Genomic DNA, 25,170 nt, shown 5'->3' on the forward strand with positions numbered 1-25,170 from the left:
TTTAGAGTCTGCAGTTTGACTGGGTTGTTATTTGGTATGAACTAGCACCTTATCTGTTTAATCAAACAATTGTTGAATTTTTAATCTTGTTGTTCCTTTTTTGAGCCCAGTTATTATGCTTTTGTAGTCAGCTTTTCTAAATTCCTATTTGGGGAACATTTTATTTGAACCATGACAGAGGTTTGGCTGTTCTTGATTTCTTTTAGAGCAGCATTTCTCCTAGAAAAGTCAGTGAAGTGATTTCCCTTAGCTTCCAGAGAATTGGGCTTCCCTGGTGGCTCAGATGGTAAAGAATGTGCTTACATTGAGGGAGACTTGGGCTTGATCGCTGGGTCGGGAAGATCCCCTGGAGGAGGGCATGACAACTCACTCCAGTACTCTTACCTGGAGAATTTCATGGACAGAGGAGCCTGGTGGCCTACAGTCCATGGGGTTGCAAAGAGTCAGACATGACTGAGCAACTTTCACTTTTCCAGAGAATCAAGCTTAGAATGCTCTGGGATCTTAATAACTATAAAGTGGTGGGTTAAAGTATCACATCCAATAATTCCTGTATACATGGGCCATTTTAAATTTTATTTCTGCTGAAAGTAAGGAAACTGTGGCTTCTGCAACATTCCAAAATCATGAGCTGCTCTGAAAGCATATCTACTGTCAGTATAAATATTGGCAGTTTTGCCCTCAGCTAAAGTATCAGCCTGTGTAGGAGCGTGTAATTCAGCCTGTTGAGCTGAAATGGCCATAGGTTAAGATGCTGCCTCAATGTATTAAAAGGAGCTGCGATATCATATCTAGCCCAGTATTCACCATTGTCATCTTTTAAATAAGAACCATCAGTGAACCGTGAGAAGTCAACCTTACCCAAGGGAATTTACTGTGCAATATCAGAGTCAGGAGGTGATCTCACAGAGTCAGGAGGTGATCTGCCAGCATTGAGCAGTTGCAAAGGAGTTTTTTTTCGGTGACAGAGGGGAGAAGAGTACCTAGGTTAAGTGTATTATAATGTAATATTGTAGTTAAGTGAGGAGCAGTTAACAAAAGGACTTCTAGGAGGTAAGGTGACTGAGAAAAGTTGAGTGTGATGAAAATTCAGCAGGGCTTCTAGTACACAAAGTAGAGAAATTGTTAAAGGAGATCCCACAGTGATACTCTTGTTGGCCTTAACCAAAAGGGTAATGGCAGTTTTGGCTCTAAGGCAAGAAGATTTTCCCCTGTGTCACAGATGGTGCCCAGTTGCTGGCTCTAATACCATATGGTTCGTGGTGGTCCTCATGTTTTTGGGTGAATACTCCAAGGACATTCTCTTCCATTCATTTTCCTATACAAAAAGGAAAAAGGCAGTCTGATAATTGGACTGCCCAAGGGCAAATGGGTTAACCAAATTCTCCTTCAGTGCTTTATAGGCTGTGTGGATGAGTTCTTATAAAATTTAGCCAAGGTGGTAGTTCTTTAGTAAATCTCATAGAAGTTTGGCCATAAGAGAGAAATTTGGAATCAGCAGTAGCTAACTAGCCTGAGAAACCCTTGCAGTTGGTGCTTAGTTTTGGGTTTTGGGAAACTTAAGACACTTTGAATCCTATCTGGGTCTAAGTGGAACTTTTGTTCTGATATCAGTTACTTTAAAAATTGAACCTGGGTTTTGGTAAACTGCAGTTTTTCCTTGTTGACCTTATGTCCCTTTAAGGCTAGATGCTTTAGCAAGTGGATGTTGCCTTCCTATGAGGAGGCTTGAGAAGAATAAAGAAGTAAGTCATCAACGTATAGCAGCAAAGTAAAACCTCCCAAGAACTTTTTATCATCCAAATCGGCCTTCAAGGCTTGTGAGAAACGAATTTCTGAGGCATTACTCTTAAGGTGAATTCTTGTTTATTCTCAAGTGAAGGCAAAGTGGTGTTGGCTGACTTCAACTGGAATACTAAAGAATGCTGTACGTTGATCAATTACAACACAGCATTTGCTTCCATGGAAATGAATGTTAGTAATGTATGAGGGTTAAGAACAACCAGGTGTCAAGAGGTAATGTTTCTTACTCAGAGATCCTGGACAAACCTCCATACGCGGCCCTTAGATTTTCTTACTAGCAAAGTACGAGTATTACAAGAGGTAGTGTCGAGGGCGAGGACTTGCAATCTTCTGTTATGGGCTTTGTACCTTGAAGGGCTTCTTATACAGTATTGATTAATTCTGGGGAGAGATTTTGAGGGATCCGTTTGAATCTTGATAGGAGGTGCATTATGAATTTTGCCAATATCATTTTAGATATTTTGCACATTAGGTTGGTAGCTGATTCAATAGGAACAGATGATGTGTGTTTACAGACCCTACTCTAGTGTTGTCAGAAATGGAGCAAATAGAAAACCTCAATGGGTCATTTAATTCACCTAGTTGGTTGCTTTGACTACTGCTGTTAAGTTCTAGAGTTATTTTCCCCTTTTAGGAGAAAGACATTTTGGCATGATACTTTTCTAAGAAGTCTAAGCCTGTTAAATGGATGGGGCAGAGGAACTGCACAGAAAAAGGTATTTATCTTTCAAAGAGTCTACACAAAAGAGGATAGACTCAAAACAGGAATCTCTGAGGTTCATTGGAGATCCCCACTATTTAAATTGATTTAGTGTCCTGAGGCAGGGGTTGTTTTGTTATAGTGGGGCTGAGTACCGAGAGTATAGCCCCAGTGTCAGGACTGGGAGAAATTCATCCATAATCTGGAGAAATGTTTCTCTAAGCCAATTAAGAGGGAGGATTGGAAAGAGCCTCTATATAGTTCCTTGGGGTTCCGTGATTGAGAATTGGGAGGACATTGGAAAGGCTGGTTAGACAGCAGAAGGTACCTGAAACATTAAAATTTATAATCTCTTTTCCAATGACCTGGCTCTTTGTGATAATAGAAACTAGGAGGGTTTGGGCTTCATTTTGAGACCATAATTTGCTATAGTTGAGGATTAAGAATTATAGCCGTCTTTTAGGTGACTCACCTGCAGTGTGAGAGAGCTAGTTTGCCAGACTAACTAAATCTGGAGTGGACATAGTTTCCCATTCTATCCTGGTCCTTTTTACTAGAAGGAAAAGGTCTCAGTTCAGCCCATTAGTAAACACAGAGCTAAGAGCTATGCAAATAGAATCAATATCTGAAGGAAGACCAGAATTTCTTTTAAAAATAACATTGTCAATTGTAATACTTATGAACAGGCTCATCAGACTTTTGTTTGAATGCCTGAATTTTGTTTCTGTCCACAGACTTTGGAAAAGCCCTAGGGATTGCCTGATGAAGTTGCCTAGTGATTGCCTGAGCCTGTTAACAACAGAAATCAGTGGGCTGGTCTCCCAGTTGTAATCTTAGAGACCTTCAGGATTTTTCCCATTAGCAATTTTCATCCAGTGCTGGTTCTGGCCTTCATTCACAAGCATATGAACTAGCTGGTTCAAGTCAGAGCAGTAAGGTTGATAAATTTGAATGCTTTATTAAATTTCTCAGCAAATATATGAGGATTTTGGGTTACTTTGGGAAAATAATCTTTGTGGTTTGCAATTCAGCTTTAGTCCTGGGAATATAAGAAATTAAGAGTTTGGCCTCTGGATCCTCAGAAAGGTTAATTTTAGAGGCTCAAGTTCTGATAGGTTTAGACAAAAAGGGAGTGGAGAGTTTTAGGAGAAGTTGGGCCAGAGAATTAGTATGGGAGAGCTGAGGGTACAAAGGTGTAGTCAGCATAGAGGCAAAGGAAGAAGGCAGCCCTGGAGACAGAGCCTGAGACAGCCCAGGAAGAGGAGCTGGAAGCTTCAGAAGCCACTTTACATTTCTTTAATCATTTGTTTGTCTTAGTTATTTTTAAATCTTATTTTGCAGAAAGGCAGTTTGGGCTCCTAATAATGTTTGGAAGCCTCAGAATACCAGTCAAAATAGGCATTTCTTTCAGTTTTTGAAAGTTTTGAGCTATGGTTTTTAGTTTGGTTTTAAGAAAAGTTTGGGATTTTAAAAGTTCCTCATAATGGCTTTGATGTTTTAAATTGCCTTTTGTTAGGTATGTACATTAAGTTAGAAATGTGTGAGGAACAATTCTGTATTTAAACAAAACTGGCTGGAATCCTGGTGTGGGGAATGCCTTCAAAATAGACACACAACTTGGTTCCCATCGCTCAGAAGTTTTTCTCTTGAGCAACGAGTAATTTTCAGACAGCTTGTTGTTCAGTTACTAAGTCACGTCTGACTCTTTGTGACATCATGAACTGTAGCATGTCAGGCTTCCCTGTCCTTCATCATCTTCATGAGTTTCATCAAACTCATGTCCATTGAGTCACTGATGTCATCCAACCATCTCATCCTCTGTTGCCACCTTTTCCTCTTGCCCCAAATCTTTCCTGAACAGCTCAGATAGCCTGCAGGCCTAATACCAGCCAATCCTAAGGGAACAGTCTGGTCCTGGAAGAGCCAGGCTGAAGGCTGCACAGCACAGCTCTAACGACACAGCCTAATTCTGAAGGAGTCAAGCCAAAGATATAACACATAGTTCCACTAGAGCAGTTTAGTCCCCAAGGAGTTGCATCAAAGGCTTAACAGCACAGTTCCAGTAGAATAGCTCCTGCTTCAAAAGGAATCAGGCCAATGGCTCAAGTGGCACAGGTCCAGTGAAGCAGGCCTTGTTCCAAAAGAAATGAATGGAAGACCAACACAGTTTGAATTGTAACAGCCTAGAAATCAGGTTGAAGTGTCAGGTTAGTACTTGAATATATTGATAAAATAAGGCCTATCAGAAACAAGACCTAATAAGAAAGAATGGGGCCTTAAAATAGATTTCAAGTGAAACCTGGAGAACTTCAAAACACAAAGAGAGCAGAAGCTTGGATTTGGATGGAAAGAGGAGGAAAAACTTAGCCTTAAACTCTGGGGTTGGTGAGGAAAGGAGTGAGCAACAATGGACATTAAATGGGTACCACATCTGTTTGCTCACCAGCCTTGGAGTCATTGGAGTCTTCTCTGGATCCCCATACAAGCCACCAAAATCTTGACATAGATAGACTGACAATTACTTCTCCAGCAAAAGTGGGTTTATTTGAAATCAACAAAGATTTGCAATTTGGAGTTTACAATCAGGGTGAGCTACGCGCGAGTCCCAATACAGCAAGGAGAAGAGAACTTTTTCAAAGAGGGCAAAAGAAAGCTGGGAGGGCTGTAGTAAACAAAGAACCCATTGGAGGATTTGAGAGTTTAAAGTATAGTGGGTTTTCATTGGCTGAGTTGTGACAGTCTCTCGTTGGCTAAGCTTTCGCCAGGCAAGAAGGGGAAGTCTTTTTCTTCTTGAGCTTTGCTAGCTTTGTACGGCATGAGAGCTTGCCCTTCTGGCCGTCTGACTTTATTTTAATTAGAGTTCACTTATTTTTATTAATTTTTGCACATTGTAGATCTGATGCTGAGTCACTTAACATAATGATAATTGATTAGCATATGTTCATTGAGCACCTGCTATGTGATATGCACTGTCATTCAGTTAGTCCTTAATTTCCCATCACTTGAACTCTCAATATTTTTGTGAGGTAAAGCTAATTAGCCCTTGGGAAATACAGATGTGTTTGTATGAATCATTTGTATATACAGTTGGCCCTTAAACCATGTGGATCCACTTGTATGTGGATATTTTTCAACTGCAAATACTACAGTACTGCATGGTCTGTGGTTGCTGAAATCTGCAGATGTGGAAGAAATGTGAATATGAAGGGAGAACCGTGAATATGAAGGGACAACTGTAAGTTACATGTGTTAACCCCCATCCTGTTCAGGCGAAAGTGAAAGTCACTCAGTCGTGTCGGACTCTGCAACCCCATGGACTATACAGTACATGGAATTCTCCAGGCCAGAATACTAGAAGTGGGTAGGTTTTCCCTTCTTCAGGGGATCTTCCCAACCCAGGGATTGAACCCAGGTTTCCCACATTACAGGCAGATTCTTTACCAGCTGAGCCACAAGGGAAGCCCAAGAATACTGGAGCGGGTAGCCTATCCCTTCTCTAGCAGATCTGCCTGGCCCAGGGATTGAACCCGGGTCTCCTGCATTGCAGGCGGATTCTTTACCAACTGAGTTCTCGAAGAAGCCCCATCTTGTTCAAGGGTCAGCTGCTATTATGTATATGGAATGATGATGCTACTGACCCCTCATAGCTGGATCTGAAGTTGGAGGTTTTAGTAAGGAGCAGAGTTTCTTTGAATTCCTCATGGTCTCGTTATCTCCAGACTGGGTGGCCTGTGCACCAGTGTCCAGTTTGAGAGGTGTTATACCACAGGGAGAAAGCCTCTTTACTGTGGTTGCTTGTTCTTGAGTGAAGTGAGATGGAACGTCAGAGTAGAAGTTCCCAAACTAAGTTCTGGGCTAGCCTCTCAGTGAAAGGGTTAATCAGTGTTTAAATTGATCTAGTCTCTCTTCTGTATAAAAATCTGGTTTCCATTTTCTTGGGGATGAAGTTCAAATTCCTTAGCTTGGCATTCAGTTTCTTCCAGAGTTTGATTCAAAGCTCTCTTCCTAGTCTTATATCCTTCAAGCTGAGCTTCCTGCTATTTCTGGGTAGGTCCTCCGCTTTTGCATCTCTTTGCTTCCCCTTCCTACTTCTGGAATACCTTTGCATGCCTCTCTCCCCTGCCCTGCACCTCTTCCATCTCTAGTTATTCAGATAGTACTAAACTTTTAAAGTATACTTCAAATGCCACTTCTTTTTTTCCTCCTCTCCCTTGGGGAGCCTCCCCCCGCCCCCCGGGGAGCCTCCTCCCATGATCCCAGCTTAAATAATACCCCTTTTACACTTCTGTGGCTATTTTTTTTTGCCTTAGCATGTACTGCTTTAATTTATAAGTTTGTACATAAAGTGCATGCATGCATGCTCACTCTCTCAGTTGTGTCTGACTCTTTGTGACCCCATGGACTATAGCCTGTCAGGCTCCTGTGTCCATGGAATTTTCCAGACAAGAGTACTGGAGCTCGTTGCCATTTCCTTCTCCATGGGATCTTCCTGACACAGGGATCGAACCCTTGTCTCTTGTGTCTCCTGTGATGGCAGGTGGATTCTGTACCACAGCCCTGAGTAGACCCTTCTAAATTGTATTTTCCTCAAGGATATGGAGTAGATACGTGTCATCTTTTTATTTCTTGAGTACATACATTGCCATCAGATTCTCAAATATTTGAGTAAATTAGGCATTATGGTATAATAGTTAAGAATTTGGGCATCAGAGGAACCAGGTTCTTAGACTACCAGTTATGAACTATGTAGTTGTGACAGGTTATTTAACCTCTCTGGTTTACCGATTTGAAAATGGGAGTAATAACACATGCTCAGTGCAATGGTTGTAGGGATGAAATGATTTAAATTGCTTAGTAGGTACATGTTACACAGTAAAGTGTCCAATAAATAATATGTTTAAAGTTGTTTTGATTTACATAGAGGTGAGCTTGGATCTTCCACATTTTCCTTGAAGGATATTTTCATGTAAATAGAATTAGAAACCTCATCTGGAAAAACGTTGACGCACCTTTCTTTGTTCTGTTTGATTTCATTTTAAAAATCAACCCTGAAAATTTCATTAGCTTCAGTGCTCTGGTTGGAAAAACAAATTCTCCAGAGTCAGTGCTGGCTATGGCCTCATTTAAGAAATACAGTTTTAGGGGAAATGGCCTTAGGAAAAACATGCAGATGTGTACCCAGAATGCACACTGTGAGCTGTGTTGTGACTGATGTGGTTGGTGGGCATATCTGGAGAGGTGAGAGGTTTTCCGAGTCTCTCCAGCCATGTTTGAAAGAATGCAGAAGACACTGGTGGTGACTTTATCCCTCCAACCTTTCCCCTCCATGTCTCAGGCTTGAATGGATGAGACCAACAGAGGTTCTTGGAATGTATTAGGACAGTCCTTCCCCCATGGAGGCTAGGGCCCCTCTCTCCGCTTCTGACTGAGCATCCACTGGACATTTCCCTCCTCTCGCTAGTATCTTCATCAGTGGGACAGGATGAAGATTGGCCCTGTTGTTTTTCTGTGAGTCTTGGCACACCTTCCCTGACATAGTCACTTGCCACCTAGAAGCTATAGGCAAGACTGCACATCACAGAAATTAGTCAAATGTATTTGAACATGGTCTGTTTCCTTTTGCCTATGTAATAATCTGGAGTTCAGGCTGTAGAATGGCATTGAACAAGGAGACATCACTTGTTTTTCTTACAAATTAAGCAATAGAACTCAGTTTAAAATGCTACATGTGACTTGGGGAAATGCCTCTCTCCAAGCACAGTTTTCGGTAGAATGTGTTCTCAGCTTGTCCACATATGGGGAAAGAGAAGAGTCGCTGGGAATTGCTTTCACCTGTTTTAGCTCCAGGTGTGGGATGTGCTGGGGCTGAATAGGGACGCCTGGCTGTGACCAACAGTGACCGTGTTTGTAGCTCATTTTCCTGGTCACTTGGTATAGAGGTGGTTTTGTTTTATGTGCTTGCTGGCATCTCTTTATTCAGTTCTGTGGGAATCTTCCTTAATGGACAGTGTCAGGGCAAGTGGCTGTATGTTTATAGTAACCAACCACATTCTTATGTGGTAAGCTCTGACCAGATTTGCATGGTTGGAAAGTTTCACCTAATGTACCTAATCTGTCTTTTTTTTTTTCTTCACTCATCAAGCGTAAAATTGGGAATATCACCTTTGATGAGTGTGATGAACTATGGAGTGGCCAGTTTCCTCTCTCCTTTTGTTCTTTCAGTGACACCCTCTCTCAAGCAGTCACTGTGCTAGGTTCTTAGGATACAGTGGTGAACATGAAGGAACACAGTCATCACTCTTACAAAACTTGCCATCTGGGAGACCCTAAGCAGATAATTATCCGAATGATGTAAAGTTGCTGGAAAGAAGAGATACATAGGATTCTGGGAGTGAAATTGGGGCAGGGTTTGGCCTGAGTAGACGAGTCAGGGAAGACTTCTTGGAGGAAAGAACTATTGCACAGAGGGCTGCCGGCAGGAATAGGGTCCATTCCAGAAACTGGCAGAGGCCAGAGCTTCCAGAGCCCACGGGGAGGTGGCGGCCCAGACCCTGCAGAACCTTTGAGGCCTCCGGGGGTTGGGGGAGGGGGTTGGTCTGTGTCCTTAGAGCTCTGGGAAGCCATTGCAGGGCTCACTGCTGGAGCCGGCATGGTTGGGTGGAGAGCCATTGGGGGACAAAGCTGGGAGACGAGGAAGGGGCAGTTTCAGTTGTCCAGGCAATGGGGGTTTTGGCTTACAGGTTGCCGGTGTTGATGCAAGAGTGTGCAGAACTGCAATGCGCAGGAAGCCAAATAGACAGACTTGAGGAGGAGAGCGCTTGCTGCCAAAGATACCGCGCGGTGTCTGTCTCTGACCTGTGTGGCATGCTGAATGGTGGCGCCCTTTGCCTAAGTAGGGGCACAGGAAGGGGCCTGTGGTTGGCTCTTTGGGGAGCCGGTAGGAGAGAAGAGAGGATTTCATTTTGAGAATGTGGAGCTTTACCTGAGAATGGGGCTTCTGAGGAAAAGCTGCAACTTCTCTGGGGCTCATGTCCTCCTCTCAGCTCTCAGTGTTGGTTCTCTTCTCTAAAGAATCTGACATTCCACACAAACCAACTTGTGTTTCTTTGGCCAAGCAGATCGATGCAATAGGTTTTGAGGGCCACTTTGTCCAGCCCTGTCCTACACACTCATTGTGCATTGTAATTCAAAATCATTCACGAATCATTCTAAATGCAGTATGATGGGGTGCAGAGAATAAGTATAATTGGCTTTCAGAGAAGGGAGAGATTAACAAGGCCTGGAGACTTTGGTGTTCCTGTGCACACAAGACCACTTGTAAGCAGCCGAGAGGTTAATCCTGTTGCAAGTGCTTTCCTCAGCCGTTGGTCTGTATTAACTGGGACCGGTTTCTAGGTCCAGGGACAGTGATAGAGTAGCAGAGCATATCCAGTCTTGCTAACTTGGGAGATCAGATGCACCGATAATAAACAATTGTGAGGTTACCTTGAGTTCTTCATTATGTATGCGTGTGTAAGCCCGTGTGTTCATGTGCACATGTGTGTTGTTTTACCCAAGGAACAAAAGGAAATGGCTTGACTTGTGCTATTACTTGTAAAACTTACATAAACTAACTTAAGAAATTAGGATAAACTACCCATTTCAGTGAAAGAAAGGATTATACTTGGCTTACTCTCTCAATCTCTGGGGAGTTAGTATCTGCTCTGGCATCTCCAGGAAAAGAAGGGCACTTTCATTTGGTTCTCGAGTGAGCAGCAGCTTTCGGAGCAGCCTGTCGGGGCCCAGACTTCCAGCTGCTTCCTCGTCCCTTCACTGCCTGGTCTCCTCACTCAGCGGCAGAGCCTACTTACTCTGTAAAGCAGATCCTCGTCCTCCCCAGAGGCTGCCAGTCACGCCTTCCCTCTGCTCTGGCCAGCGTTCTGCCTTTCTAGCAACAGATGTTTCTGAAAAGTAAATATTATTGCCTCTGCTTGGCTCCTTGCTGTGTCTCCGCTGCCTGAACATGAAACAGTGGGGTTATATGAGCAGGGTGCCACGAAGCTTGGCATGCACCCAGCCCCAACACCAGCCTCCCTGCCTTCTCTCCTCTTACTGAAATGTGTGTGTGAGATTCCTGCATGCATCAAGATGAAGGCACCAGAAAGAAGTGTCTGTGCAGCTGCAGACACACTTCTGTAGCTGCAGACACTCTGTAGAGTTGCAGATCCACGTCTTAGAGGTCGTGTACGCTTTTGTCAGTCCCTTCACTTCGCCCACTCTCAGTACAGGTCATCGTGCTTCCCTTCCCGGGTCCTGTTACGGGAGGACTAATGTATTAAGGAAGGGTAGCCCAGCCCTGCCTAGAACAGAAGCTGACAGCCTACAGAGCGTTTACCCCGTGTGTCTCCGTGGGTCTCCTGGCAGCCCCACAGCTTAGGTAGGTCTCCTCATCCAGAGGATGATGACTTACGTTAGGTGAGATGTTAGAGACTTTATGACTAACCCAGGGTTAGTTACGTAGCTGATCAGTGATAGAGCTAAAATGTGAATCCAGGAGCAGCAGAGGTTGAGGTGAGGGCCAGGGGCTGGGGAAGGGGTTGACCAGTGTGTAGAACCAGGACCCCAAGTAAAGCCAGTGGAGAAGGGAGGTTTTCACAGTAGAGCTGGAAATGCTGTTCCAAAGGCTGGGAGTAGATGCTGAACCAGGAAACAACAGTGTTCACTGTACCTTTACACGGAGAGTTCTCTCTCAGGCACGTGTCATTCAAGCCCGTGGTAAGTTTCTTTTCAGATTCCGATGACTGGGCTTCTCACTCTACCCAGCTGTCCTTTCTGGCCCACAGCCCTGTATTGACTCCATACCAGGACTCATTACCTAATCTCCCATCCAGGGGACCAGCCTCTTTATCAGCTTTGTGGGGCCCACAGCGCTTTGCGGGGTGTGCTGTGTGTCACCACACAGGGAAGTCGGGTCACACTCTGGTGGTAAGCTTACAGGCTTGTTTCTGGCTCCATGGGCCTCCCGAGGAAGGCCCCACAAAGGCCCCATTGTGTATCATTAGCCACTGCTCAATCTTTGTTGGCCGCACAGCTTTTCAGGTGCCTGTTTGGGAGCTTTCCCAAGCCTGGCTGACTTTTCTCCTTTCTTCTACCTTGTTGAGAAGAGGGTCCAGCTTGAGTCTTACTTGCCCTATTGGAGAGGCACAGGAGGGTTGCTGAGTGGATAGAGAAGCAGTCCTGTTCTTACTCTTTGCTCAGGCCTTTATCTGTGAATCTCGATCAGAGAAACATTCCGGCAAAGCCGAGACTGAGCACCACCTGCCCACATTCCATGCACTGCATGAAGAGCTTTGTCTTCTACTTAGAAACATTGTTCTTCCTCATTTTCTTCCTGCCTGACTGTTGCCACCCCTGTCCTTCTCCCCACAGTGTTCTTTCAGATTCATCTGTTTCTTTCTTGACTTGCCAGGGAGTGATGTGTGTTCTTGGGGATATTCTCAGCCTGGGTTGGCCAATCTTAAGAGATGCCCTGAGAGATTTCTCTGCCAGAATCTTTATACTTTTGGCCAAGAACCATTCCATTAAAGTGACTGAATCAGAGACTGCTGGCCGTTGGCTCCTGTGTTCCCCTCCGCTCCGAGTGCCTTTCTCTTCTGGTGATGAGCAGCGGGCCTTGCACAAAGCATAGCTAGCTTGGGACCCGCGTCATATGAGCTGAGGTTGGGAGGGCAGTCCCAGAGCAGGAGCCCCTGGAAACCATGCAGGGGTCTGAGCCTCAGACCCAAGAATAGCGGGACAGCCCACCTGGCTCCATTGCTTGGGGTGAACACTGGGTTTGGCGAGCTCACTACTGGGGATTGGATTTGTATATAGCTTTCCCCACCCCTGCCACACACATATTATTTAGCACGTACTGAGCAGGGTACAGTGCCAAGTACATGGAGAGGAAACAAACAGACCAAGCCAGTAGATGGAAAAAGCATGACCCCTAACCTCAAGGGACAAATTTAGGAACTAAAAAAGAAGTGCTGAGGGTCATGGATGCTTTTATTCCAGAAGGCTCTGTTGATCTGTGAAGCTAGAACCCTCCCTCGCCCCTGACTCCCCCTAGTACCTTATGAAAGCCAGACCTCGCTGCCAGTTATGCCTCATATTTCCCTCCTCTGGGAATTTGAACATAATGCCATTTCCCCTTCAACGAGGGAAACATGTCCGAGGGTAATTTGAATGATTAGCCTAATCTGCAGCAAGGCTGCACATGGAATTAAGTTAAGCACATTTGTGCCTAGCAGCCTTGTCCATCAGGCCACTTAAAGGTACCTCGGTGGTTTATACCCTTAACAGAAGCTGAGGGTTCCGGAAGGGTCATTGGTTTTTATTACTGTCTTAAATGAAAGCTTGTTTTTAAAATTTGACAAGGGCCTCTGAGAGCTTTCTTTATTACTACCATGTGTGGGGTGCGTTTTTTACCCCAGCTCAGAACATTGCCAGGGCTTTGTTCTTGTGACAGTGGTGGAACGAGGTCACCCAGGGAACTATCTGGTTCAGGCAGAGCTTTGTCAGGCTGGCGGCTGCTCTCCTCTGAGGGGAGCCCAGAGGGTTCTGAGAACTCAGGCCTTGTGTGTCCTTGAGTCAGAAGAGGGGGTTCGGGTGCTCCCGTGCAGTTCCAAGCTCTTTCTGCCAGCTCCCACCTAATGCCTGTTTGTCTTGTGTGTTAGATTGAGGTGTGTATTGTTGAGTCTGACATGAGGGCAGCTTCACTGACCATGCAGAGGGTCAATGACAGAGCAGGGCTGAGCAGATCCTAATGTGGGCTCTGACCCTGACATTCTTAGGCAAGTGGATTCCCACCCGTATCAAGTGGAGATGGCAGGACCTGCTGTGTAGCTTGAGGAATTAAGAGAGAGAGCGCCAGACTTGTTAAAGCAAATGTAGCAAAAGTACTGACTTGTGAAGCACATCAGCTATTTCATGTTATAAACAGTTATTTACTATTTTGAATCGACATTATTTTGTGCTCTGAGATGGACTCAGGAACAGATCTAGCTGCTTTTTGTAGTACAAGGACTAAAAAGTGCAGTAAATATGAAAGCAGATTTATTTCAATAATTCACATTTTTTACTCTCTTTTTTGTTGTTGTTGCTAGATTTGTCTTCAGCGAAGCGGAAGTTTGCAGACTCCTTAAATGAATTTAAATTTCAGTGCATAGGAGACGCAGAAACAGACGATGAAATGTGTATAGGTAAGTCGCAGCCACGTGTAAGGAGGTGAAAAGTGCGCGGTCCACCACACTTTCATCGTCCTCACCGGGCCTCTCCCCTGGAACAGCGAGCATGTAAGTGTCACACATTAAGAAGTCGGTATTGAGAGCAGAGCCAGCAGGGTGGAGTGAGCATCGGGGGCCCTCGGGCTCTCCTGGGCTTCTCCTCGGAGTCCTGGGGCCGCCTCTCCGCCTCTGGCCTTAGGAGAGCACGGGAAGGTGGGCGGTGGGGCTCCTGTCTCCACCCTCCACTAGCATGCTGCTTCTGGCTGGCTTCATGACGTTCTTCCCCTAATTCCAAGCGTGGTGCCTTAGGATTAGAACAAAAGCAGAGCATGGGGAGACGGGAGAAGAGCTAGATCAGAGGTCCTAATGCAGACATGTTTTCTTGGACACTCATTTTTTAAAACTGAATTACCATATAAATTGAATTTGTGTCAAGTTCCAGTTTTTCAGCTTCTCTAAAAATTGGGGAGCCTGAGAAGCCGACCTCTTGTTCTGCCCTGGCAGCAGTTGGCTGGGGCTAAGTAGTTGTCCTCGCTTTTGGATGTGGAGAGAAGCTGGGTGTCTGCATCATTCACTGGCCCCCACCCCCCACACACACCTGCCCCTTGCATTTTCCTTAGCAAATAGACTGAGAGTGGAGGTTCCCACTTATTCCCTCACTGCATCTCTCTTCACCATCTCCTGTCCATCTTCTGTGGGCAGCACTGAGCACAGAGGATTTGCAATGTCAAGACACCTGTCTTTGCCAGATCCTAGTCTCTACACCTTATTCTCCATTGGGTGTATTGGTTGACTCCATTAAGTGAGCAGGAGTTGAGCGAGTTACATTAAATTAATTAAGTCACCAAATGCTTATGGAGTCCCTGTTGGCTTACAGAGCATCAGAATCTGGGAGTGAGCAGAGGGAATTGGGAGACAGCTGAGAGCAGTGAAAACATATCATTGTTGTAATGCCTGAATATGTGAATGCTTTTCCCAACAATACATGAATGTCTCCAGTATCCTTAGGGCTACTGTATGCAATGCTTGTTGTGTTTGGAATAATTTCAGTGAAAGAGACTGTCTACGCCTGATTGCTGTGCTGCCAACTGTGTTGCAATAATAAGGGGCTTGAGGATTCAGAGAGGAGGAACCCAAGGCAGAGAGGTGGCTTCCAATGCCAGCGGCGTTGTTTGTTTAACTCTGGTGCAAAGAAAAGGTTGGGTTCTGATGCAGCCCCACAACAAAGGCTGCAGAGGTTGAATCCTGGGCAGGAAATCCTTGAACTCCTGAGAAGAACTCTACACCATCCAGCCTGGGAGCTAGCCAGCATCCCATCAGTCCTGGGTACTCTCAGGAACAGGCAGGCCTTTTCCTTGAAGGAAACCCTTCCCCAGCTTGAGTTCCCAGTGGATTATCCTGCATTTTGGGGTCATCCTTAATGGTTAGTGATGAAAAGACAAGGGGAGCCTTGGGAAGAGTTGTCTTTAGGCTTCTGCACATGCCAAGGGATTTTAGTCCATAACATAATAGCTGTATCTGGAAGGGTTTCCAAGAGCCTTTCACTCTACTTCCACCTCACACCCCCTTTCTCTTTTCCAGCAAGGTCTTTACAGGAGTTTGCCACTGTCCTCAGGAATCTTGAAGATGAACGGATACGAATGGTGAGTATGGCTGGGTTGCCCTTGGTCATGGACAGTATGATCATTGGGGAAGCACAGGGTTTGTTATCAGAAGAATGGGGTTGAGTCCAGGCTCTGCCACTTGAGTGCTCTAGGCTCATGAGCAAACCTCATCTTCTCATCCTTGTTGGGTTTTGAAGCCTTTTGTAAATATTAAAGGTTTACCATGCATAACTTAGAACCACATACTTACCCTCCTAAAGATTCACTATAAGGTGTGTGTATATATATGTACACACACACACACACACACACATATGTATATAAAGTATATGACTTAGGGTGGATCTTTTGAATTACTTAACTTTTGGATGAAATAAATCTTTTGAGTTTAACTCAGATCCCTTATTGGCAGAATGGGAATGAAAGTGCCCTGCCCTGCTCTCCTTCTCTTCACCTTACTAAATTCATCCAAGAGCTCTCTCTTGTTAATTCTAAGGCACCTAACACAGTGCCTGCCATGTTGGTAGGCACCCAGTCAATGGGTACTTGGTAAATGTTAGGAACTATAAGAAGCTTTTCAAAGAGAGGCAATATGCCAATTCAAGAATCAAACACTGATCTCCAGGTTTCTAAGAGATATCTTTTGTATGAGGATTTATTCTGATGTCATCCAGCATTCACAGATAAGGGATTTTGCGTTCACAAGAAGCTCTTTTGGGCCTCCCCCTTATTCCTAAGAATCAGGAATGAAGCTGCATGCTGCTTTGTCCCCAGGTGGGCTTGTCTCTAGGCAGCAGTGCCACAGAGGAGAGTCATCTGTGAGCATTTGTTTCTCTTCCCATACTAATAGTCAGTGGTTTCAGGACTAAGTACTGTCTTAGTCTGCTCAGGTTGCCATAGACTGAGTAGCTTAAACAACAAGCATTTATTTTTCACAGCTGTGGAGACTGGTAGTCCAAGATTAAATTGCTGGCTGATTTGGTTCCTGGTGAGGGCCCTCTTCCTGGCTTGCAGACGGCCACCTCCTTCCTGTTTCAGAGAAAGGTCGGGGCCGCTCTCCTGCCTCTTCTAACAAGGTCATTAATCCCATAACGAGGAATCTATCCTCATGACCTCCAAAGGCTCCATCTCTAAAAATCAGTACTATCACATTGTGAGTGTTGATAACCTGAGGCTTATTAAAATTTTAAGTTTATTTGAACAAAAATTGATTCAAATTGGGCAGAACCAATCCATAAATGGTTAGGAGCACCCCATCAAAAGGAGACAGGGCAGAGACTTTTGTATAGCAGATGTGGAAGCAAAGGAAGGCAATTATTTGATTGGCTATAGCTTAAGTGGTTTCCTAATTTGGAAAAGTCTAGTTGTTTGTGATTGGTTTCATTTTCTTAGATTTCAGTTTCTTAACCTTGAGGGACTTAAAGCCTTGGGTTTTAGTTTGCTTATGTAGGCTGCTAAGGCATTAGAGCCACCTCAGTCTAATGGCCTCCTTGTTTAATTTAATAGGGGTTAGGGCTTCAATCGGAGAAGGCAATGACAACCCACTCCAGTACTCTTGCCTGGAAAATCCCATGGATGGAGGAGCCTGGTGGGCTGCTGTCTATGGGGTCGCACAGAGTCAGACACAACTGAGGCGACTTAGCAGCAGCAGCAGCAGCAGCAGCAGCAGCAGCAGCAGCAGCAGGGCTTCAATGTGTGAATTTTGGAGGGGATGCAGTTCAGTTCGGAGAAGGCAATGGCAGCCCACTCCAGTACTCTTGCCTGGAGAATCCCATGGATGCAGGAGCCTGGTAGGCTCCAGTCCGTGGGGTCGCTAAGAGTCGGACACGACTGAGCGACTGCACTTTCACTTTTCACTTTCATGCATTGGAGAAGGAAATGGCAACCCACTCCAGTATTCTTGCCTGGAGAATCCCAGGGATGGGGGAGCCTGGTGGGCTGCTGTCTATGGGGTCGCACAGAGTCAGACACAACTGAGGCGACTTAGCAGCAGCAGCAGCAGCAGCAGCAATTCAGTTCACAAGCTCTACGAAGACATTATGTAGGCATGCATTTTCTATTTTAACTCTCATGATGACTCTATGAAGTGGGACCTTTATCATCCCCATTGTCCAGATGAAGATACTAAGATTTACGTCTGTAAAGTAATATGACCAAAATCACGCAGTTAATAAGTGGCACAGTCTGGATTGAAACCCAGGTGTGAGTGACATCAGAGAAGCAGGTGTTTCTGTTAAACTTCAACCAGAGGTCTGTCGCTCTCTGCTCTGTAGAGAGACGGTGTTTGCCCTGATTGCTCCCTGCTGGGTTCTTGAACCAGTCAGGAGGGTGGTGGGTGGAAGCAGAGCAAAGCTTGTGTGTTTGTGCACGTGCTAGTGCCTCAGAAAGGGAAGTGATTCTTTTGAGTCTGATTCTTGGCGGAGTTGTTATTTGGGGGTGGGGGGTGTGGCAGGCAAATCATGATGAATACTCTGCAGATTGCTATGGTCTGGGGTAAGGGAATAATGACTGGATTATACTTTTCAGCTTGCCTCTGCAATTTTATTATTAATGTCAGAAAATCGAGTTTCTGCTGTCTGCACATGAGTATCTGGCCATTGCAAGCCCCTTCCCTAACCTCCTCCCCTTGTGACAACTTTGTTTTCAGTTCACCTTAGCCTGGTAAAGCTGTACCTTCCTTGGGAAGCCTTCCTGGCCATCCTTTGTATTTTCTGAATGTCCAGTTCCTGCCTCTGACTTTGCATATGGAGTGTCTTGATAGTCACTGCATATATTTGAGTCCCATTGGAAGAATGAGTTCTTGAAGGGTGAAGAAGGGGCTACTGTGTTCCCATATTATCTTAGTGCTTGGAACTGAGTGGAAATTATATAGTCATAAAATTTTAGACCCACATGGACCCCATTCCTTACTGTGTACAGCCCATTATTTGACAGATAAGAAAAGTGAGGTGTCCTGAAGACTGATAGCATGCAGTAGCAGGCACCGGGACAAGGACTTGGGCATCCTGATTCCCAGGTGGGAAGTTAGGGCTTTTGTATATTTAGCATCTAGTGAGGGCTGGATTCTCCCCCATGGAGGCCCACTGGAACAACTTGGGGAGTTTAAAAGATACTGATGTGTGGAATGAGGTACAGAGTTTCTGATTTATTGGTCTGGAGCGTGGCCTGGAGACTGGGATTTTAAAAATTCCTCAGGTGAGCCTAGCTTTCAGTTAACATTGAGAACCACTGGCTTAGGGGCTCTGAGCACCATTGTGAGTTTGAGACTTACACTTGATTTGTGGAAAAGATGAAATAAGTGAGCCAAATGACAGTATAAATCAAGCAAGTTAAACAGTATTGCAACACTCTAGAGTTAAAATATTATAACAGAAATGCTCTCAAAAGTGAGGAAAAGGCACATGGCAATAAATTTGGAGACCTGCCACCTTCTCCCCTTCGCATTGTCTAGTTAGTTCTTTGCTGTCTCCATCTATGGCTTCTGGCATTTACCCTGTTAGTTTCATTGCAATGGATAGGCATGTGATTTAGAAAAATAATGCTTTGTTGCGATGAGATTCCTGAAATAATCAGTTGAGTGATGAGTGAGCAGTGAATGACTTAAAGGAAAGATTGTAAAATGTCGTGCTGCCTTAGAAAAGACCATAGAATCTTGGAGCTGGAACAATTCACCCCACTTATTTTGCAGATGAGGAAATTAGAGCCCAAAGAGGTTAAATGTTTTGCCCGTAGTCACACAGTTGGCAGCCAACCAAGAACCAATTCATTCATTTATTTAATTGTTGAAAACGTTTGAGTGTTCCTTTGTTTCAGCACTCTTCTGTGTTTTGGGGATGATGGTGGACAAGTGAGCATTTATAAGACAGTGGCGTGTATGTACGTATATTGTAATGGTGAAACAGAGAGCTTCAGCTAGTCTACATCTTCTGAAGAAAATGCTTGGTGAGGTGGTGGGAAGTTTCTTTGGATTACTTTGGCAGTAGAGAAAACCTCCCTAAAGAGGTGATATTTAAGCTGAAAACTGAATTGCAGGAAGTAATGAGTTGTCCGCACAAGAATTTGGAAACAGAACATCTAAAAGAACAACCAAATGCAGAGTTTTGGAAGTGGGGAAGGTTTGGTCCATTTGAAGTGCTTTCAGGTGACGGTAAGGCTTCCCTGATAGCTCAGTTGGTAAACAATCCGCCTGTAGTGCAGGAGATCCCAGTTCTATTCCTGGGTCGGGAAGACCCACTGGAGAAGGGATAGTCTACCCACTCCAGTATTCTTGGGCTTCCCTTGTGGCTCAGCTGGTAACAAATCTGCCTGCAATGTGGGAGACCTGGGTTCAGTCCCTGGGTTGGGACGATCTCCTGGAGAAGGGAAAGGCTACGCACTCCAGTGTTCTGGCCTGGAGAAGTCCATGGACAGTACAGTCCGTGGTGTCGCAAAGAATCGGACATGACTGAGCGACTTGCACTTTCAGGTGACAGTGTGGTTGGAGGGCGGGGCCTGAGGGGTGAGTACAGTGAGATGAAGCTGAAAGGCAGCCGGGAGGCCCACATGTCTTGATCCCAGTCCAGAGCTGGTAGGGAGGGCTACATAGAATCAGTCTTGGATGGTTTTTATGTCACCAAAGGTGGTTTTTTTTTTTTTTTTGCAGGGAGGGTTAACTTAGATTTAAGTTTGAATATATATCTACTTAAATATAACTTGGCTGAATGAGCATTTACAAGAAGATGTCAGCTGAAGCTTGAAATTTAGACCCTACTCTGTCACCAGTTCCGCTTGCCTTCAGTGTGGTTGCTTACGTTTTTAAAGGTTCTCATTTTTATTTTTAAAGAATCTGTCTTACTCATGCATAGGAAGAATACCGTATTTTGAACCGATGACTAAAGTTTGATTTGGCGTGCTGTTGGTTCAAGTGTTACGAAGAGGTGACACAGGCACCACGCTAACTCAGATTTTATACTGAGGCCTGGGGGAGTTTTCTGTGCCGGAACTGCCCTGCTTCTTTACCAATCCTGTTTCTGTGTCCCCCCTCCCCCACCCCTCTGCTTTTCCCCTCCAGATTGAGAACGCCAGTGAAGTGCTCATCACTCCCTTGGAGAAGTTTCGAAAGGAGCAGATTGGGGCTGCCAAGGTGAGAATTTTGCAAGCCTTCTTGGATTTCAGGACAGGAGGTCTGGGAAATACAACACCTAGTGTCCGAATAAGACTGAGAGGTCAACCCCAGATGAGTCGTGTAGTGTTTTGGTATCTGATTGTGTTGTGCTAGTTCATAAATCATCCAGAGGTGGAAACTGTGCCTCCTTTGCGTGAATAGTTAACCTGTGTGTTTGGACACCATGGAATTGTATTGTTTGCCGAGGTCAGGACTGAGGCCTAGGACAGGGGTTGCAAATAGGCCCTTGTAGATGTGAGGACCCTCTTCTTAGCTCACCTTCGCTGTGCGTGAAATTGAGCCCTTTGTTGTTAGATCTTTACATTTTTTCAAGAGAAACTGAAAAGTCAGAGTTTTATGTGAAATTTCCTGGCTTTAAAAAATTGGTGGCACATAATTTAAAAATATATATTGCATGGAGTCAAAAAGCAGGACTGGTTCAACCCAGAGGTCAGCATTTGTTACCACTGACCTGGAAAGATTGTTGCTGAAACTTGGCTGATTCTAACCTGTTACTCATTTTTTTAAAGGTGGATTCTCCCGGGTTTCCCGCCCTGTGCTAAATCACTAGACAGCCCCAGCCAGGTTGACCTTCAGTAGAGTGTTAGAGCCCACCTATAGGCAAGATGTTTTCATTGGAATCAATGAAAGCAAAAGAATTTTCAAGGTTTTCTTCCTGTTTTTTTTTTTTTTTTTTTTTTTAAACTGAACTGTCTTTTGCCTTGCAGCCCCTTGCACCACCTGCAGGGGATCTTGGGCAATGTCACCCTCTTGTTGAGACGGTGTGGATTTTACTGTTGTGAAATGGCCTTGAGAGGTGCCTGCTTGTAGGTAGGAAAACACAGAATCGAAGTGTAACTAGGGTGGTCTCTCCCACCCCCAACTAAGTGCATCTGCTTTCTGAAAATGAATATGATTAGGGCGTGAAAGAGACGTTCTAGTCAGTCACCGTTATTCAGAGGGATGGACGACCCTAGTTTGAAGGAGGGACCGCAGCCGAGATTTTTCTTCCAGTTTTCCAGCACTTTTCATCCAGTTTTACAGTTTTCATTTATGAAGAAATTGGAGCTCATTGGTATTGTATCACCATACATTAAGGAATGTATAATTTAAAGGAAGTCTTATTCTGCTAAGATTTTGTCCAGGCCTTTGAACAGGCTGAGGGACAGATAGGATAATGCTGAGTGCCCCTCCCTGAGTTCTCACTGATGCAGACCCCATGAGCACCTTCTCTTTTGTGGCCCTGGGGTCTGTGCCTCCCAGTCCTACCCATATGGAAGTGGCTCTGGAGGATCCTAAAGAGCTTTGAGGCAGAGGCAGAGCAGACCCATGCATTGAGTCATCTTTCCAGCAGTCACTTCTCCAGCTCCCAGGCGCAGACGCCTCTCACTCCAGCCTCTTCCCTCGGTCCAGCTTTGGGGATTACCATGGTTACCATGGAGAAGGAGGGGAGGTCTGAGCGCTCTCCTTTTGGGCTGCTGTCAGTGATGGTCATGACAGGAGCAGGTACTTTTCAGAGAGTGATAGATGGTGAGAAACGCAAGCATTAAAAAACGTATAGAAAAGAGCCACTCGCCAAAACATGCCTTTCCTCACACGCATTCTCCTCTCTCATTCTCGTCAAAGAGCAAGGTGATGGCACTGGGGATGATTTCCCATACCTCCCCCTTTGTTTTTTCTCTTTTTTCAATATACCTGTTCTCATCCCCACCCCCACACTGTTCATGTATATCACAGAATTATGTACATTTACAAGAACACAAAGAAACAACAATCCCTCTACTAGGCCACTGAGGGAGCAAATTCAGGAATACCTCAGAGCCAGCAAGTTCCCTGTAACGGCCAAGTGGAAGTTTCCAAACTCTGCCCGTGTGATGCTAAAATTACCCATCCTCCTCCCCACTCTGGTGCCAGTTCGGTTGCTATAACAACCTGTTGCTACTCAAGAAGCGAAAGTTAGAGTGCTGGGGGCGGTGGCAGGGAGTGAAGGCTATGAATGAGGAGCATTCTTGTGCTAATATGGTGCTTTGGAGGTAGGGAAGATCCTATGGATTTTAGATACCTGAGTTTGGGGGAATTGATTTTTCTTACAGCCAAAGCTGGGTTCTCCAGTGAAACTACAGTAGACGTCAGAGAGGGTGGTTCAGAGTGGGGCTGCTCGAGTCCAAATCCCATTTGTGCTATTCACATATAAACATGGGGCGATTACTGACCTTCTTTTTCCTAAACTGAGAAATGGGGATCATGGTAGTGCTCACCTTACAGAGTTATTATGAGGAAGAAATCAGCGAACCCCTATACAGTGCTCAGAATGCTGTCATAAGGTCATTTGGTATTAGCTGTTCTGTTCCATACACGCAGTTCATTCACAAGATACGATGGAAGCCTGCTGCGTGCCTGGCACTGTGCTCCACATTGCTGTTTGGTGGAGAATAAATGCAGATGTAGTTGCCTTGCTCGTGGCATGCAGGGAGGAAGGCCCTGTACAGAATGGTATAAATAAGCATATGATCTCGCACATGGCGGTGGGTGCTGTGAAGGGTTTCCTTCCTGGGATGTGGGACATGGAAATCAAGTGGTGTTTTGATAGAAGGAGATAGGTTTAGATGCTGGACCTCATCGTCACTGCCGCCACCCCGGCTGCCGCCACCACCGTCAGCATGGAATTCTATCAAGCTCTTTCCATGTGCCAGGTGCTCTGCCAAGCACTGGATACGGCTAATCTCATTTAGTCCTGACAGTCCTACCATGGGGTGGGTGTTCTTAATGCTTTTTATGTTAGTCTCTGAGCTGAAAGGGAAAACTGGAGGCATTATCTGATTTAGTCATCCTGAATTTATAGATCAGGAAATTGAGTCCTGGAGGGACAGAGGTTTGTACGGAGTTGGGAATCATTACCAGGATCCTAACTCTGTCTTGGATCCATTTTGCCAACTACTGTGTACCCTCTGGAAGTCAGTGAATACTGTCTTGGTACCTGAGTTGGCTGAGTCTTACTACCTTCCTGTCTAAAGAACATTATCTCAGTCTTAGTGGAGTTATGCCCCCAGAGAGCTTGTTTCTGTTTTCTCAGGACAGGAACCGCTTCCTGTTCCCTTAAGCTCTGGCTGTCCTCTTGAGCATGGAATGTGGAGGCTCAAGTTGCCAGAAAGTCACAGAATGTCAATGACTCATGTTCCCAGGCCTCTTCTCACCTCTGGTCAGCTGGACTGTGCTGGCACAGGGTTGTCTTTGGGGGTTGCCGACAAGGCTGGTGAAAGGGCTGTAAGAGTATTAAGCAGAGTTGGAACCGCAGCTCCAAGCCACTAGATTTCTGTGAAGGAAAAGCATTGAGTCAAGTGTCTTGCCTATACCTTTCCTATTTGAAGGATTAATGTGTCCTCTGGCTTTGTCTCCACTTGCTTTTACATGTTTTTTCATGTATGTAAGACTTTCAAACAAAATTCAGATTTGTAGAAATGGACTCATGCCAGCTCAAATGGATAAATGATGATTCTGCCCATTTTGTGAGGCTTAGAGTCTTGGCGTTGACCCGATGAATGATGTTCTGATGCCACGGGTGCTTGTCGGCACTTCAGGTGATGGTCTCTTGGTGTCTCCGTGACGCTTAGGCTCTGGGTGTTCTGCCAGCTGCATGTATCAGTCCCCTCCCACTCACTAGGTGAGCAGCGCTTTGATCACACTTCCCCTCCCCAGGGAGGCCTCTCCAGAACATTTGTCTGCAAGAATCTTTGGGGCTGCACCCTGTTCCCTTCATGGACCTGTGGCAGTCTGAAATCGTGCTGTTTGTTTCCTGGTTAATTGTGTTTCTCCTTCTGCTTGAACACCCCCACCATGAGGGTGGGGCCTTTTCTGCCTTATATTTCCAGTGCCTGAAGGATCCTTACATAGAGTGTTTGCTCATTACATCATTATTAAATGAAGAGGGGTCTCAGCTTCCTTATCTGGCCACAACATTTTTTTCTCCTCTTATAAGCCTTGGAGTTGCAGAAAAATATCTCCGGTGGAATCCCCAAAAGTCAAAAGCAGGAGTGATGCACCCAGTTAGTGCATTTGATCCTGTTTATCAGGCCATGGTGGACCTTCCTCCAGCCCCCTTGCCTGCCATCCCCACTGAAATGTGGAGGGAAGAGAAACCACCTACGACAGTATGTCCAGGTGTGGGCTTAGAAGCAGCTTGTCTTGGGCTCAGACTCCAGCTCTTGTCACTCTCTGGAACTTTTTACAGAAGTTAACCTCCTGCATCTAAGTTTTCTTATCTGTAAAATAAGGAATAGAAACTCAGTGACTTTGGGAGAGCAGGGATTATTACTTGCAATACAGTGTTTACATACATATATTTTTTATTTTGAAAGCAATCATATAGGATAATAGACATCTCCCTAATGGAGGAAAACATCACTCATTATCCCATTTGCTATCTCAGGTATTTTCACTGAAGTGCCTTCCCACCTAATGTTTGTCTGCAGGTAGACACATCCTTTGTAGGATGCAACAAGTTTGTATCATGCTGTCACTACTTTTCATTACGTTGTGAGCATCCTTCCATATGATAGCTAGCCTTCCAAGTTATGTGTATTGAGTACCTCATATTTTAATTATCCCAAATTCTATTCTTAGGCAGCAATGTTACTCTTGCTTTTTTTTTTTTTTTTTTGGTTATTATAAATGCTG

General features: G+C 45.0%; 1 protein-coding gene across 4 annotated transcripts in view; it reads left to right on the forward strand.

Moving 5' to 3' along the window:
- The window catches only part of ARHGAP26 (Rho GTPase activating protein 26), a 489,482-nt gene that overhangs the window by 112,590 nt on the left and 351,722 nt on the right, over positions 1–25,170 (forward strand). For all 4 annotated transcript variants that reach the window (XM_069592302.1, XM_069592300.1, XM_069592301.1 and 1 more), the window contains exons 2-4: positions 13,630–13,725; positions 15,331–15,392; positions 20,404–20,475. In XM_069592302.1, the coding sequence (XP_069448403.1) occupies positions 13,630–13,725; positions 15,331–15,392; positions 20,404–20,475 (230 nt within the window). The remainder of the gene's footprint in view (positions 1–13,629; positions 13,726–15,330; positions 15,393–20,403; positions 20,476–25,170) is intronic.

The sequence above is a fragment of the Ovis canadensis genome, chromosome 5 (genome assembly GCF_042477335.2).
Source record: "Ovis canadensis isolate MfBH-ARS-UI-01 breed Bighorn chromosome 5, ARS-UI_OviCan_v2, whole genome shotgun sequence".
NCBI classification, from domain to species: domain Eukaryota; kingdom Metazoa; phylum Chordata; class Mammalia; order Artiodactyla; family Bovidae; genus Ovis; species Ovis canadensis.